This window comes from Notolepis coatsorum (assembly GCF_963971535.1).
Source record: "Notolepis coatsorum genome assembly, chromosome: 2".
Taxonomy (NCBI): Eukaryota; Metazoa; Chordata; class Actinopteri; order Aulopiformes; family Paralepididae; genus Notolepis; species Notolepis coatsorum.
The window spans coordinates 208894580-208911764 of record NC_140166.1 but is presented as its reverse complement, the minus strand read 5'-3'; the positions used below and the strand labels follow the sequence as shown (position 1 = coordinate 208911764).

The following is a 17185-nucleotide window of genomic DNA, read 5'->3' as shown; positions in this document are numbered from 1 at the left end:
ATCTCTCCTCAGATCCAACCCTCGAGGCGCGGCGGCGCCCCGACCGAACTGTAGGGGTCGCTGTCCACAACGCCCAGGACCCACCCTTCAGCTTCCCACCCCCTGATACAGCCAATTGTATCAGTGTGAGAGGCCAGCCAAGCTGATAGCAACGCCGGGAGCTGGATTCGAACAGGCGAATCCTAGTGTCTCCCGGTGTTGGTGACGAACGTAGTCTCCGTGCGCCACCTGCCCCCCCAAGGTTAGACTTTTTTAATTAAAATTAGTATTTAATTTTTTATTTCAGATAATGGTTGAAGAAGTGTGTCTTTAGTCGACGGTGACGGCTTCAATAGAACTGGCACCGAGGTCTGGCACCGCGCTGTTATTCTGACGTGGCGACCCTTCCTTCTTTTATCGTTACCTTGCCTATGATTCCACCATGAATTGATGTCAATTCTACAACCCAGAGACTTATTGACTTACTGTTTTTCCAGCTTGGGTGTCGAGGAAAACCAGAACAAAGCAGTCGGTGAACTTCTGGTTCAGCACGGCCTGAAAGACAGTGACACAGTGCAGCCATGAGGCCTTTTGACAGGATAATAACACCTCTCCCAGAGTTTTAAACTAGATCTGTATCCGCTTCCATTAATTTCTGCTAAGTTAGGCTAGTTTGCAGCCGGATAGCTTTCTACTGAACGCACAGAGGAAGAAATTGGTATCTACTGTATCTTCTTGTCAGACTCTGGAGAAGACGGTAAGCACATTTTCCATAATGTTGGCATAAAGAAAATAAGAAATATCCTTTCTCTGCTATTTCAGAACAACTTCAATCATTTGACTGCTGTTGATGGCTGCCTGAAAAACACTGACATTGGGAAGAGGAGGAAGAGGGATCAGAGAGGTGGTGCTGAGGTCATCAGCTCAGGCAATCTCCAGAAACCAGGGAAACCTCCTTTGATCTCTTCATTACAAAATTAGAAAGAGAATAACCCTTTAACATCCTCACAGGAACCCACAAGTATTCCCCTCAAGACTCAGATAATCCTCCATCCACATGTTAACACCTCCACAAACCTTATGTCAAGACACAGAGATCTTTTAATAGATATTTTAAACAGATTATTATATATACATACACATATATCCTCCTTTTTTACATATACATAAGTCAGGAGGCCTGGGAAATGCAGGGGCTTAATTTAAGGGAATTCAAGGTGACTTAGGGCTGTCGCAGATTAGCTGGAGAACCGACAATAAAACATGCCCTTGTAAAAGCCACCACCTCAGACGGCGGGGGAAGTTAATTATAGCACATAACTCAAAGAGTGATTTTCAGCCACATTTTCACGTTCACCAAAAAAAGGAAAAACTAGAATAGCTTGCGTTACCCAGCCTGACTGCAGTGCGTCTCCAAGACGACGTGCGAAGGAAACAAAAATGTTCTGTAATACAAATAAGACCAATGCATAACACTTTCTTCTCACCAGATACTGGATCCCGTTATCATCAAAGTGTCGACAGCTCTGAGGAAAGCGCGTCAGTAGGACTTTGATCAGACTCTGGTACCAGCTGGGGCTCATAGTCAGGAAGCAGTCCTGCAGAAACACAGAGTACATCAACAACATCATCAGCAACAAGCTGCAGCAGTCCTGCAGAAACACAGACAGTACAACATCAGCAACAAGCAGCAGTCCTGCAGAAACACAGACAGTACAACATCAGCAACAAGCTGCAGCAGTCCTGCAGAAACACAGACAGTACAACATCAGCAACAAGCAGCAGTCCTGCAGAAACAGACAGTACAACATCAGCAACAAGCTGCAGCAGTCCTGCAGAAACACAGACAGTACAACATCAGCAACAAGCAGCAGTCCTGCAGAAACACAGACAGTACAACATCAGCAACAAGCTGCAGCAGTCCTGCAGAAACACAGACAGTACAACATCAGCAACAAGCAGCAGTCCTGCAGAAACACAGACAGTACAACATCAGCAACAAGCAGCAGTCCTGCAGAAACACAGACAGTACAACATCAGCAACAAGCAGCAGTCCTGCAGAAACACAGACAGTACAACATCAGCAACAAGCAGCAGTCCTGCAGAAACACAGACAGTACAACAACATCATCAACAACAACAAGCAGTCCTGCAGAAAAACAGTGGGGTGACACAGTGGCTCAGGAGGTAGAGAAGTCTTCTGGTAATCAAAAGGTTTCCGGCTCCTCCCGGCAGAGTGTCAAGGCAAGGCATTTAACCCCTAACTGCTCCCGATGAGCAGATTAATAACTTTATTTAATAATAATAATAATAATTACATGGTTGCCTCTGCCGTCGGTGTGTTAATGTGTGAGTGAATGGATGAATGTGAGGCATAAGTTGTAAAGTGCTTTTGGACAGAAATGCTATATGTGTGACCAAGATGGCGGCTCGCGCACAACGCGAGGCTCTGCATCTCTCCAGTTTTTGCTAATTAGTCTTGCTTTTATATCGTACACCCGACAATATCTTTTGGACGTTGGATTACAACAATACGACAACGTCATCGGTGATCTACAGCTCCCCGACGAGATCGCTCGGACACCGGGGAATATCATCACAGCGCCGCCGGCTGGCCAAGACCCCCGCCGTGAGCGTAAACAAGAGGGGCACGCACGGAGGACTGCAAGCTAGGCTAAAGCTAGCTCCCCATCACCCTGAGTTACCCAGCCTCTTCTGTCTCTGGCAAACAAAATGGATGAACTGCGCCATTACCATCATCCCCTCCAAATTTGGTGACCTGGTGGAAACCAATGACCTTGACATCAACCCCTCTGTCTGCAACTGGATACTAGACTTCCTAACGAACAGACCTCAATTCGTTAGGCTAGAGACAGTCTCACCTCCTCCACCTGAACACAGGGGTCCCGCAAGGCTGTGTGCTGAGCCCCCTCCTCTACTCCCTCTTCACCCACGACTGCACTCCTATACATGGTACTAACACAGGGCTCTACGCTAACCTTTTCCCCAAGGAGCAGATGTGCTTCTAAATAAAAAGAATTAGGAGCACACAAAGAAATTTAGGAGCACAGTAAAAAAGAAAAAACTTGTTTCCTTTTTTTTAAATAATCAAAACAATTATTCTGTTACAGCTGCTGAGCTATATACTATAGTTCACTGGTTCCCAAACCTCTCCTCGAGGCACCCCAGCCGTTCCATGTATTTGTTTCTAATATTATCTTTTTCCCCCTCCTTCTTTTTCCGATTTTTCTCCCATCCCACTGTTAGTCGTTATGCCAATTCCCAACCCCCTTCCTGGTTGTTGCGCACTTTCCCCTACTGTTGGTCCGAGAGGCCGGAGACTGTCACATGCTTTCCTCCGACGCATGTGCCGGCAGCCAGCCTGGCCGCGCAGATTCTCACCGGGAGAGTGTAACGTGTGGAAGGTCGCACTACCTCTCTCCAGATCCTACCCTTGCTGAGCAGGCGCCCCAACCGAACTGTAGGGGTCGCTGTCCACAACGCCCAGGACCCACCCACGGCTCCCCTCCCCCTAACTCAGCCAAACGAGTTAGTATAGTGATCAGCCCGAGCCAAGGCAATGCTGACTCTCCGGGAATCGAGAACGCAGCCTCTTGCATTGGTGACGAGCACAATCTCCGCTACGCCACCTGACCGCCGCTCCATGTATTTGTTAAATTCCACCACCAGCACACCTGATTCAACTAATAAAGGGCTTGTTAAGTTGAATCAGGTGTGCTGGTGGTGGAATTTAACAAATACATGGAAGGGCTGAGGTGCTTCGAGGAGGATTGGGAAGCACTGCTATAGTTAATGTCCATCAATATCTTCCTTCTCGCTGTATCTATCAATCATATATCTATGGAAAAACAGTCCAGTGCGCTCCGCGGATCGGGCCGTGAGACAGACATGCGCTGGTTGTGCGTAACGGAGAATAGAGACAAGCGCTTTATAATAAAATGGAAAAAAGACAAAGCTATAATGTTCAACAAGCATTGGAACTTGCATAGTTAATTTAATTAGACGTGTTATTTTAATTAGAGGGAGGTGTGACACCCGCCCACACCTCCCTGGTGTTGTTGGCCTGTAGTCTGCCCTCCAGTTATTATTATTATTATATCATGTGCACTAGTTGGTGGTGCGCCCTATCCCGCCATGGGATGTCTCTTACACACAGAAGCCGGGATGTTATAACTGATCGTTGATTCTGTTGAATAGCCTGTATAGTCACATGTCAACACAAAAGCCATGTGCTTTTTTACGGGCGTCAACAGAAACAAAGGCTGGTGGCTGGAGACTAGCTAACGAAACCACTCATGTGATTCTAATGTAAATGTGACTCTGCCACCAACTCAGACTTAAAAACTGCCTTTTTAAAACCTTTTAAGCCTTTAAAAAAAAGGTTTTTACTATTTAGAGATACTATAACTGTTAGCTGTTACAGTAAATAACTTAAAACATACAAACTGTGGGGCGGTCAGGTGGCGTAGCGGAGATTGCGTTCGTCACCAACACCGGAGACGCTGGATTCGCCTGTTCGAATCCAGCTCACAGCTCCGGCGTTGTCACCAGCTTGGCTGGCCGTTCACACTAATACAATTGTATTAGAGGGTGGGAAAGTTGGCGGGGTGGGTCCGGGTCGTAAACAGCGACTCCTACAGTTCGGTCGGGGCGCCTGCTCAGCGCGGATAGGATCTAAGGGGGGTAGTGTGATCCTTCCACACGTTACACCCTCTCAGTGAGAGTCCGCGCTGCCAGGTGAAAAGAAGCGGTTGATTGGCTAGACGTGTGTCGGAGGAAGCATGTGATAGCCTCCACTCTCCCAGACCGACTGTGGGGGGTAAGTGCGCAGCGACCAGGAAGGGGATTGGGAATTGGCATAACGACTAACATTGGGATGGGAGAAAATCGGAGGAAAAAGGAGGGGGAAAAAAGATTAAAAAAAATTCCACCACCAGCATACCTTGATTTAACTAATAAAGGGCTAGTTAAGTTGAATCAGGTGTGCTGGTGGTGGAATTGAACAAATACATTGAACGGCTGGGGTGCTTCGAGGAGAGGATTGGGAAGCACTAGTCTAGTCGATTTTGTGTTTTGAGCACAAAGTTCATCATAGATCTAGCCCCTTTATTTTGCTCTCAAAGTGCCCGGACCCCCCTAGAGGGTCGGAGGTTCACCCCCCATAGTCTGTGAAAATCCTGTGGGAAACACTGATAGTACAACATCAGCAACAAGCAGCAGTCCTACAGGAACACATGTTGTATTACCCCCTAAACAATATAGATTTTCAACAACTGCCCGCTGTTCCCGTTGTAAATCGCACATAATCTGTGCTCACTGGCAAGGAAGCATGGAATCCACTTCCGTATCGCTAACGAGCAAACAGCTATGTGGGGAGTTTTTAATTGCGACTGGATTTGATAATTTGCTGAGCAGCCCGCGGGGAAGAGAGTGCCACAGGAACCAGCAGAGCAGCTCCCCATTAAGACACAGATGAGCCTGATGAGAGGAGACCCACCAGGCTATGTAGCATCCAACTTATGTGGGCTTAAATCCTTCAGGAGGATTGGATGTGGGGGTGGGGTGGGGCTGCTCAGCTCGGTTTAGTACCTGGATACAACATTAAAGTGGACATATTTTGTGCATTGACTACAGAACGAAATGGGTCTAATACGGCATTATATGCGTAATTACAGCGTAATTTAGGTGTATGGTGTCTAATTAGGGTAGAACTGGGTTTGTTAATGAATAAAGAACATTTCTAGTGTTTGACTTATTTGATTTGAAAAAGTATGGCTTAGACCACTTTCACACGGAACCGATCTTTTCCGTTTTCATTTCAAAAAAGTTTTCCAAAATAAACGTCTTTCAATAGCTTCAGTGTTTTATAATAATAATAATAATAATGGATTGGATTTATATAGCTTCGCTCTTTTATTTTGAAACCCCCCCGAACCTAAACTAACATTACAACTAACCTAAAGTTAGTTTAGGTTCGTGTTAACGTTAGATAATGTACAAAATAAACGTTTTCCGCTGCTATAAACATCGCACTTTTATTTTGAAAACCCCAGAAAGGAAGTCATTATATTTGCTTTACCATCCTGTTCTGTGTTAGCTCCGGTTAGCTCCGAGCGTGCAGTAGTTAGTATTATATTATCAATACCAGCCATTGGATTACTGTTTTCTAAATTGGGGAGGCTTTTAATCGTCAAGGTAAGAGGATTTTAAGTCATGGTATCCATAAACTTCAATCGGTTCGGATCCTTTGAAGGAATGAGAATATCAACAAACACGGCTTCACGTTGAAACCACTGACTGCGCCCAGAGACTTGAGTGGTTAGGCAAAAAATAGTTCAGAGTATATTTGCTTATAAAACGTAATTGTCTAATTCAATTATTTTTTATTTCTCCACGTGGTGAATACACAGGTCACAACATGTTTACAGGAACGTTTTGGAGTTGTATTTGGTGACTGTAAGACCCTGTAGGGAACGTTAGGCTCCGGCCCCCCCCCCCCACTTCCAGTGATGAAGCTAAGCTACGCTAACGGAGCGACTGTTCCCAAAGCTAAATGCACGCACAGAGACAAAAAAGGTATGTATCTTCTTGTCTAACTCCAGGGAAGATGTTAAATAAGCTAATTTCCCAAAATGTTGGAGTTTTCCTTTAAGGGCTTAATTTAGGAGAAATCATTAGTGATTGTGTTCACGTCGATTCTACAGACATCCTCGGATTTAAATAATTATAATAATAGATACGACAATATTTGTATCATTAACAATTACGTTTTACATTTATAGTCATGACTCAACGAGGCAATGTGATGTCTGAAAATAAATAAAAGCACTACAAAAACACTGCAAATGACAGTGAATAAATAAATACATAAATAAATAAGAACTAAACTCAATCATGCGGATATAGCTATTGTGGAATCGAATCTACACATCTGCTCTCAGCACGTCCCATTCCTTTCATGTAGGCTATATTTGAATAATATATATTATAAATCTATAGTTTATTATCAACGACACAGCAGCCTGATGCAGTAGGCTTGGTGAGGACGCACTCGCACAGTACAGACAGACGCCCTAACACACGCACACCCACACGCTAGTTGCTACACATTAAGGTTTTGTCTGCCTATGCATAAGGTTTTGTCTGCATTTGACGTACACTTCAAGCTCAAGTAAACACATGTGTGTGAGTGTAAAGTGCGTGTTTACCAGCTGGGGGTCGATCTCTCCCACGGACTGGCTCTGCACAGCGTCCAGCAGCTCCTCCAGCTCACCGAAGGCCAGCTTGCTGAGCTTCAGCTTGTCCAAGTGCTCCCCGTGGAAGAGCCTCCTCCACAGGTTGTCCCGGCGACAGTGACCCATCGCCTGCTCCACGCTGGTCTGGATCTGCCGCCGCGCCGTGCCCACCTCGCTGTTGAGCAAGGGGAAGAGAGGCCCGTGGACCTCCGCCCCGCCCGCACCCCCCGCCGCCGACCCCACCAGAGGGTAGAACTCGTTGCCATCGCTGGGGGTAGAGGAGGAGGGGCTGGCCGCGGCCGCGCCTACCACAGGCGACGTCTCCTCCCACAAGTCGGACTCGGCGTCCCGCACCCCACTGCTGCCGCCGCCGCCGCTGGCCTCCGTGCGTTCCGGGGGAAGTCTGGCGCCTGGCTCGCCGGGGTCCCGGTGGATCTGGGGAAGCTTCTTGAAGCGCCGCATGTCTGCCGTCAGTCGAGGAAACAGCTCCCTCTGGCTGGTCATGATCACATAGTAACACAGCCTGGAAACACATGGGAAATGGTGCATTTATGTAATGGCTTTTATCCAGTCTGTACTAACTTTTTTTTGTATCCACTTTTTCTCCCCATTTTTCTATTTTTCTCCCATCCCAATTTCGTATTTCCAATTCTCCCCTCCCCTGTCTCGAACGTTGCTATACTATGCCTCCCACTGGTCGGCTGTAGTGAGGACAGAAGCCTTGCATCATGTGTCCCCTCCGGTACACGAGGAGGCAGCCTGTCGCATCTTTTCTCTTTTCACCGCAGCAGCTCGAACTCTGTGGCGAGGAGTAACGCGTGGGAGGCTCACGCTGCCCCCGATACTTCCTGGTTCCACCGCACCGGCGTCACCCAACCGACCTGTAGGAGTCGCTGTCCACAACGTCCAATCCCCACCCACCGGCTTTCCCACCCTCTAACACTGCCAATTGTGTTAGTATGAACGACCGACCAAGCCGGTAGCAACGCCGAGAGCTGGGCTCGATACCAGCATCTCCTGCGTTAGTGGCGAGCGCCTTGCCCACTGCGCCACTCAGCCGCCTAATACCGTACTAACTTGATATAATTCAGAATCAGAGGCCTCGTCTTCTCCGATTCGAGGTGTGATTAAATAATACAGGACAGACTCACACAGGGGCCCCACGTAATGTCCTCCTCTCACCCACGGTGTCCCCTTTCACGTCTCCTTACCTAAGCAAGTGCCTTTCTCCCTCCGACTGCTCCTCAAACGGAGCAGCGTTATGGCACACGAGCAGGGACACGTCAAAGTCGTCGTGGTGATGCAGGCCCTCCAGATCCTTGTAAGAGCCAGAGCTAAAAAGGAGGGAAGGATAGTGAGTCTCATGAATACTGCATGAGTCCCGGTGGGGGGCTGATGGATGTACAGGAGTGGATTAGAGCGTTGATCTAAGATAAGATAAGATATTCCTTTATTGATCCCCTTGGGGGAAATTCAGGCATCATAGCAGCATGGGGGAGGGGGAGGGGAGGTACAGGTAGTAGAAGACATACAGGTACAGGTCACAGAATTATAGTACAGTGCTCTATATTTTATATTTTGTATTTGTTTTTTTGTATTTTGTAATTATTACTCAAGTTTTAAGTCTGTATTTATCATTTCTGTTGTCTTGTCATTATTATTGTTGATGTTAATGTTGTGTTTGTTGTTAAAAAAAGAAATTGAAAATAAAGAATTTGATAAAAAAAAGAAAGAATTATAGTTACAGTGGAGAAGTAAAAATAGAATAAAAAGGCAGTGTAAACAATATACAATATACCGTAATTAACTCTGGACATGCGCATATATGGTGCCATCTACCTGTTCCACAAAGCCACCAGGGCATATTCGTGCAGGTCGGCGCTCTGTGCTCCCTTCTTGCCCTCAGCGGCAGCAGCAGCCTTGGACATGCGAAGGGGCTTCATGCCGTAGGTGCCAGCGTGGTCGGTGATGTAGTTGTAGAGCTGGTGAGCTGTGATCATCCCTGTAGAGATGGAGAAGCTGCCTGGTGGACAGGACACCAAACCAGACAATGATTAGTCTCAGCGCCTCTCGTCCTGGCGAGCTATGGCTATACATAAAGGAACACGCCAACATTATGGGAAATGAGCTTACCGTCTTCTCCAGAGTCAGACAAGAAGATAGATACCAATCTCCTCTCTGTTCATTCAGTAGAAAGCTATCCAGCTGCAAGCTAGCCTAGCTTAGCACAAATTAATGGAAGTGGATACGGTCCGCATTAAAACGATCAAAACACAGCTTGAATAGAAATCAATGGTAGTCTGACGGGAAGAATAGAGCTGAAAAGGGGCATCCGTCAAGGATGTTGTTGCACCTAGAGTTTATACTGAACTTGGGAAGTCTGCTTTTAGCTTCTGTGCTCCTGACACGTGGAACATCACCACAACAAACTCTAAAACTCAATACTTCGGTCTCCTTTGGTCACTTTAAATTCTTAATGACACCAACCATTCCATCATAATCTGCGGTTGTTTTAATTGATTGTAGAAACTCTATTATGACGGCACCTATTGTATTGTATGTTTATTGCATTTATCATGTATTTATTATGTTTGTATGCTTAACGTCATTAAAATTCAATGCATTTTCGAGTTAAAATAAAGATTGAATGAATGTACATGGGCAGTACCAGACACAGGGCGTGGCCTTGTACAGATGCTCGGAGGACAAGGTCAGGTTCTGATGGACCCACCAGCGCTAAGCAGAGGTCGGTCAACGTACCTTGGAAGACGTGGTTGCGTCCGAACTTGGGGATGTCCGGATGCTGAGCGATGAAGTCCTCCAGGAAGCCGGTCAGCTGGTAGCCCTGACGCAGCGTCATGTGACAGCCCACGAGGTACTGGTGCACCACGCGCAGGTGGAAGTCGTAGCTGAAGGAGTGCACGTGCATCAGGTCGCGCACCTTGTCGCACTCCTCCGTGAAGAGCATGGACAGCTGGAGGAGGAGGAGGACCCGTTATCTTCAGAAATACACACATATGCAGAATTGCATGGCAAACTGAACACCCTTCTCCACAGGAAGAAGAATCCACTTCCCTACACTCCCCAAGACCTGACCTCAAGCACACAGTCTAATCCCAGTCACGTTCAGCCACAGATTCATACCCCCTCTGACACCCCACTAACCGCCTCGGCCAGTCCTTCGTGACAGCGGCCATGATGAGGCTCCACAACCGTGGACATGGGACTGTTTCCAGCAGCTGGAGAACTAACGGCTGCAGAACTAGAGAACTACTAGGAATGTCTGACTAAGTGTGTCTTAACCACCAAAACCTGCACGGACTACAACGTATGACGTTTATCATGCCAGTTAGAGTACCTTGTGTATACTGCACCATGTGTATACCGTTTACGCTTACTCTTACTCATATTCAGATTCAAATTCTTTATTGCCCATATTTATTGTAACTTATAATAACCGATAACCGCATACAGACCCTCATCTGCACCTTTGTTTGTTATTTTTCCTCATATTTTTATATTCAGATCCTATATTTATGTTTTTCTACTATTACCCTGCCCATACCTGTAACCCCCTCCCCCATGCTGCTATGACGCCCACATTTCCCCAAAGAGATCAATAAAGGAGAAATTGCGGTGGCAGACCTCAAGGATTTTCACAACTCATACAAACGGGATTCTTTCTCTATCCTATTTACTGCTTCTCTTGAGTCGATATCTGACCAATAAGCCGGCAGTATTGTATTTAATTAAATCCCAACATCAAAGAGGGGGCGCTTACAAAAGCATTAATGGCAAAGGCAAATGATAGCAGTGAGAGGCTGGAGCTGTCAGTAATTACAGCACAATGAGAGATGGCAGAAGGTCCATACTGTACACTTGCAGTAAGTGTGGTTAGGAGTACAGTATGCTTTTATCACAGTCCAAATCAGACCAATAATATGAGTAGTTGTGCTCTGTGTTGGTATAGGAGGAGGAGTACTGTATGCACAGTCAGGTCCATAAATATTTGGACATCAATACCTTTTTTCATAATTTTGGCAATGTACACCACCACATTGGATTTTAAATCAAACAATGTGCAGACTTTCATCTTTAATTTGAGGGTATTTACATCCAAATCAGTTGAACAGTGTAGGAATTTCTATATGTGCCTCCTCTGCTGGAATCTGCTGTTAACTCTCAATATGAGGGCCAAAGAGCTGTCACTATCAGAGAAGCAAGCCATCATTAGGCTGAAAAATCTAAACAAACTAGGGCTGACCCCTATTAGTCGAATAGTCGACTAATCGATCGAAAGGAACTGTAGTCGACTGCCAACCTCTTAGTCGAATAATTTTTTTTTAATCATTCTTTCCAAAAGAAAAGAGGCCTAGAAGCGTGGCTAACGCTAATGGCACGCATACCAGAGGCTAACTGCCTAAGAAAACCGGCACAGAGGCACTGAAAGAGGATTTGACCCATCTGATGAACACACTAGACTAGACATATCAAGATGTATCCATCAGTGGACCAATTGCATGCTTTTGCAGAGGACAAGAAGCCTTCAGTCGACTCCTTCAGACATTAAGCACCCCCACAGCCCAAATGGAATGATACAAAAATAATATATCCTTTTTTCTTTTCTTTTTTCATAGTCGACTATCGGCTAATTTCGGCCAATCATAGTCGACTATCCAAATCCTTAGTCGGGGACAGCCCTAAAACAAACCCATTAGAGAGATAGCAAAAACAGTAGGCGTGGCCAAAACAACAGTTTGGTACATTCTGCTGTGAGCTCAGCAACACCAAAAGACTTCGAGTTCTGCTGCCCCAGTACCAGCTCCTCAGGTTGGCTTCCCTGTTTGGTCCTGCTGCCCCAGTACCAGCTCCTCAGGTTGGCTTCCCTGTTTGGTCCTGCTGCCCCAGTACCAGCTCGTCAGGTTGGCTTCCCTGTTTGGTCCTGCTGCCCCAGTATCAGCTCCTCAGGTTGGCTTCCCTGTTTGGTCCTGCTGCCCCAGTACCAGCTCCTCAGGTTGGCTTCCCTGTTTGGTCCTGCTGCCCCAGTACCAGCTCGTCAGGTTGGCTTCCCTGTTTGGTCCTGCTGCCCCAGTATCAGCTCCTCAGGTTGGCTTCCCTGTTTGGTCCTGCTGCCCCAGTACCAGCTCCTCAGGTCTGGTTAGCCGTTACAACTCTTTTTGTTGTACCTTTCTACCCGAGCAGTGAGAGAGTGTACTAGCTGTGTGAAGAGGGAAATATCCCAGTTGACTCACTTCACTGTAAAGGCTCCTTATGAGCCTGGACTCAGAACTTAGCAGTGGAAATGATCAAAAAGAAAATGAAATGTAAAGAAAACCCTGTTTGTAATCACAATACTGACCATCCAATCAGCAGAAAACAAACGGAAACAAGTTGATTGGCGATGATATTGCGAGATGAGCTGCGATAACGAAGCCTGAAGTTACGTTAGTCCTTTAGAATCACATAGCTAAAAAGAACAACATTATGGAAAATGCGCTCACCGTCTTCTCCAGAGTCGGATAAGAAGATAAATACCAATGTCCTCTGTGTGTTCAGTAAAAAACTATCCGACTGCAAGATAGAACATGACTGAAACCCCCGGGAGAGGTGTTTTTGGCCAAGAGCTAGGCTAGTGGTCCATATTAGGGATGTCCGATATTATCGGCCTACCGATATTATCGGCCGATATCGGCATTAAAATGTGATATCGGAAAATATCGGTATCGGTTTTCAAAAAATTAAAATTTCTTTTAATTTTTTTTACATTTCTATAACCTTTATTTACCCAGGCAAGCAAGTAAGAACAAATTCTGATTTTATTTATTGTCAAAAGTATGCATAATGTTGTGTTAATTCCACAACAAGAGATATGTAATGTTAATTACCTGAAATTATTCCGTTTTTTGGGGGGGGGGACCCTGCATATATCGGTATCGGTTGATATCAGCATAGGCGCCTACATAATGGAGCAGTCGAAGCAGGTGCCCAACCACTATTGAGCTTGGGGGGGCAAACTTGTGCTTTTGCTCCTCCACTTTTTGATCATATGAATATATAAATCTAACCATAACTACGTAATTTCAATCAAATTAATAATACGCAATGACACTTAATAGCAAGTTTTTAAGTTTCCAAAGATTGTGTGACCCCCCACATTTAATGGTTTGATCCAGTGCCCCACGGTCCCTCGGCATGACGTATACGACATGTTGGAAAAGGGGAGGCGGCTTTTTCGAATGCCTCGTTTGGCGTTTCAATGAAGAAAAGTTTCAGGCTGGATATTGGATAACATTGTGACTTTGTGAGGATTATTCTTCGGCGTTTTACATCAAAATGGATCATTACGTAAGTCGAACACTGTGACTGTATACTAAATGCGCAAACAGATTGAAACTGAATATTTCTCGTATGGTGAGGCCGGGGGACCCTGATGTAAACAAGACAAATGTCTTTCTCTGGTCTGCATCCCCTTAACACTTTGGTTGCCTTGGGTTAAATTAATAATATACCATAGGTTGCCGGCTCTATTTGTCTATGGAGAAGTACCCCTTCTTTGCATGGCTATAACTTTTTAAATTCTATTGCTACATTGCCATTATTAGGGCCCATTCAAAGTTCTATATGTATTGTTCATTGTGTAGCAACGTTAAACTTTTTCATTCACATATTCATAGTAAAGTATGGTCTAATGTATAAGTATGTTTTCATCTCTTTCTGCAGCTTTCTCCAGAACGTGATCTATAGCCCCAAATGCATTATATTGATGATGCAATACAGTTTTATGGCAATCAGCGCGATATAAAAAATTCCAACTAGACGTACTTCTAGAAGTTACTACACGTCATCTGATGTTGACCGGATGGGCTAGGGGGCGTTTATAATTCCGTGGGCAGCGTTATACCAATCATCTAATGTGGGTCAAATGTTGATAATAGCAGTTAGTATCGAAGACGGTAACGTTACACGCTGAAACTCACCCCAGTCTCCGCGCGCCGTTGGGCGATCATCGTCGAGTTGAAATCGTATCATTATGGGATGTAAATTTACCCGGTCCATCTCCAGCTTGTATAATGGTATATACGTCCAAATCATGTTGTTTATCGAGTTATTGGCAATCGATCACTGTGTAGTGTGACGAGCCAGAGACGCGGGACCTATAGCGAGCGCCGGAAGTACTACGGTCGTCTAGGACAACCTCTATTCAACATCCTGTTTGGCGATTGCGCCGATCGGCCACCAGATGGCGCTCCTGAACCGCCAGAGAGCTCAGTGGGTCCTGCTGGTGGATCTCAGGCCAGCGGAGGGGACGTATGAATCCGATCGCAGATTTTTTTAAATATTGATATAAGGACGCTGTACAGCGTCCCCCGGCAACTTGAGCATGGCCAGCAATGACGTGAAAAGACGTTTCATGGCAGTCAAAGTGTTAACAATTGTGTGTATTGAGCCGTACTGTATTGTACCCATTCTGCAATCTGTTAAATAAAGTTTTCATTCATTCATTCAGCCGCCGCGCTGACTGGGGCTATTGATAGCGCAATGATTAATTAATTCAGCCGCCGCGCTGACTGGGGCTATTGATAGCGTCAATGAATTGTTGTTGTTGTTGTTGTTGTTGCTAGTCCGTTCACAAGTTGCTACTGCTGCTGGGGATGTGAACGGAGGTGCTTCGGGAGGATCGGAAAAGTTATTATTAGTAATTGAGTTTTATAGTGAAAAGAGCAGCTTTATTTTGGTCAAGATTGAAGGCTCTATATTGCAGGAAATTGCACATACAGGTGTTCATTAAATGTAAAAAAAATCTGCCCTAAAAAAAATAAAGAATAAAAAATAAATCTTGCACCCCCACTTTCAACTATAACTAGGCGGCCATGGATCGGTATCGGAAATTAAGAGTTGGACAATATCGGTATAGGTAAAAAAGCCAATATCGAGCATCCCTAGTCCATATACATTTCCATTCATTTGTCCTAAGCTAGGATAGCTTGCAGCCAGATAGCTTTCTACTGAGAGGAAATGGGTATCTATCTTCTTGTCTGACTCTGGAGAAGATTTTGCATTTCCTGCATTTCCCATAATGTTGGTGTGTTCCTTTAAAGGGTTAGTCTTGCAAAGTACCGCACACCGTCACTTTAAGACTGAGTCACCCGACCTCAGTTCAGAGTACATACAGTGCCTGGTTGTATGGTAAACTAAACCCTTTAACCCTTTCACTATCACACTACATAAGGTTAACCCTTTCACTACCACACTACAGACGGCTGGTAGTGAAAGGGGTAACCTTCTGTAGTGTGGCAGTGAAAGGGTTAACCCTTTGTCGTGTGGCAGTGAAAGGGTTAACCTGCTGTATTGTCACAGTGAAAGGGTTAACCCTTTGGTAGTGTGGTAGTGAAAGGGTTAAGCAAAGACATCCTGTCATGCTTCCACCTTCCTTAAAGAGCACTGAAGGTGTCTCATGTACAGAAATCCTAAGACCTGTAATTCAGCAGGTCTCCTGTGGGGGAATGAACTTGTTATTATTCCAGCGTCTTCAGAGCGTTGTGAGGGATGCGCTCGCTTCAGGTCTCTGCTGCCAAGAATAAAAGACTGTAGAGGGACAGAGATAAGATAGTTCCACCCTCCCTGGCTGACCTGGGATATAATCCCAGCCACCATCCTCTCCCCCATATCTGCTCAGTCTCTCTCTCTCTCAGCCTTCCAGCTGTCTCAGTAAAGAAGGGATCAGACACTAAGCATGTTTATAGGTGGATTTCTCCAGTAGATAGGAGAGTGAAGGCAGCGGACAAAGTTACAACAACCCCTGCAGACAGCGAATCACAAGCGCTGCACACACACACACACGCACACGCACACACACACACACACACACACACACACACACACACACACACACACACACACACACACACACACACACACACACACACACACACACACACGGCTCCCCAGCAGCAGAGAATAAAGACAAGCAGCTCTTCAGTATGGATCAGAGAGAGAGAGAGAGAGAGAGAGAACCCCAGAAGGTACAGCAGGTAGGTCACATCCTATGGACTGCACACGGAAGACGCAGACAAAAGAGAAAGCCATCCCTGATCCCAGGGAGAGAGACAGATCGAGGCACCAAGAGAGAGAGCGAGATGGAGAGACCGGGACCTGTGCCACAGGGCAAAGGACCCGGCATGCAGAAGGAGGGAGGAGAGCGGAGGGCAGGGGGGCGGAGCCTGATTGGAGCGAGGCGATTGGCGGCCTGGGGTAGGCTGGGCGGGGGCGACATACCGCAGAGTCAGAGACCGCCGTGGCGTCTGGGTACGGCTTGCACCGAGGTTTGGTGAGGAGGGGACCCTGATGGAGAGAGGACATGAGATGGGACGACACACACAGGAGACACAGACAATAGCACAGAGCGCCCCAATATCGCCCAGATGTCCTCTTATTGTGCAGAAAATGACCTGTACACACGGCAAGATGGTGCACTAGGACTGGACCCTCTCAGTTTATGATCAGTTTGGTCTTAATCTACCAAGACCTTTATTAGTCAATTAGACCCCCCCCCCCCCACCCATATTATGACCCCAAAATCAGTTAGGGTAAGGTTAGGGTTTTAAACTGTGTAGACTGACTGTATCAGTAGGTGTAGGGTTTTAAACTGTGTAGACCGACTGTATCATTAGGGTTAGGGTTTTAAACTGTGTAGACTGACTGTATCGTGAGGGTTTTGGAGCCTCTTTCTATCACTGTTAACTCATGGATACCTGAAAAATAATAAGCATATATCTGGTAATAACAAAACAAAAAAGATCCTTCTGTACGATTGCATGTGGGAGAAACACATTTTCCCATTATTATTAGGTGAGTCAAGGTGACTAAGAATTCCTTTCAATGAGGACACACTATAATAATAATAACAATAATAATACTTTATTTATAATAAGAAGTACTAATGTCCAGAA

The 17185-nt window shown here is 45.8% G+C and overlaps 1 protein-coding gene across 1 annotated transcript in view; it reads right to left on the bottom strand.

Moving 5' to 3' along the window:
* The window catches only part of szt2 (SZT2 subunit of KICSTOR complex), a gene marked incomplete at its 5' end in the record, with an annotated part of 217160 nt that overhangs the window by 7618 nt on the left and 192357 nt on the right, over positions 1 to 17185 (bottom strand). The window contains 7 exon segments of the mRNA XM_084308487.1: positions 466 to 534; positions 1467 to 1577; positions 7209 to 7758; positions 8447 to 8569; positions 9075 to 9258; positions 9996 to 10209; positions 16512 to 16577. Coding sequence (XP_084164613.1) covers positions 466 to 534; positions 1467 to 1577; positions 7209 to 7758; positions 8447 to 8569; positions 9075 to 9258; positions 9996 to 10209; positions 16512 to 16577 — 1317 coding nt within the window.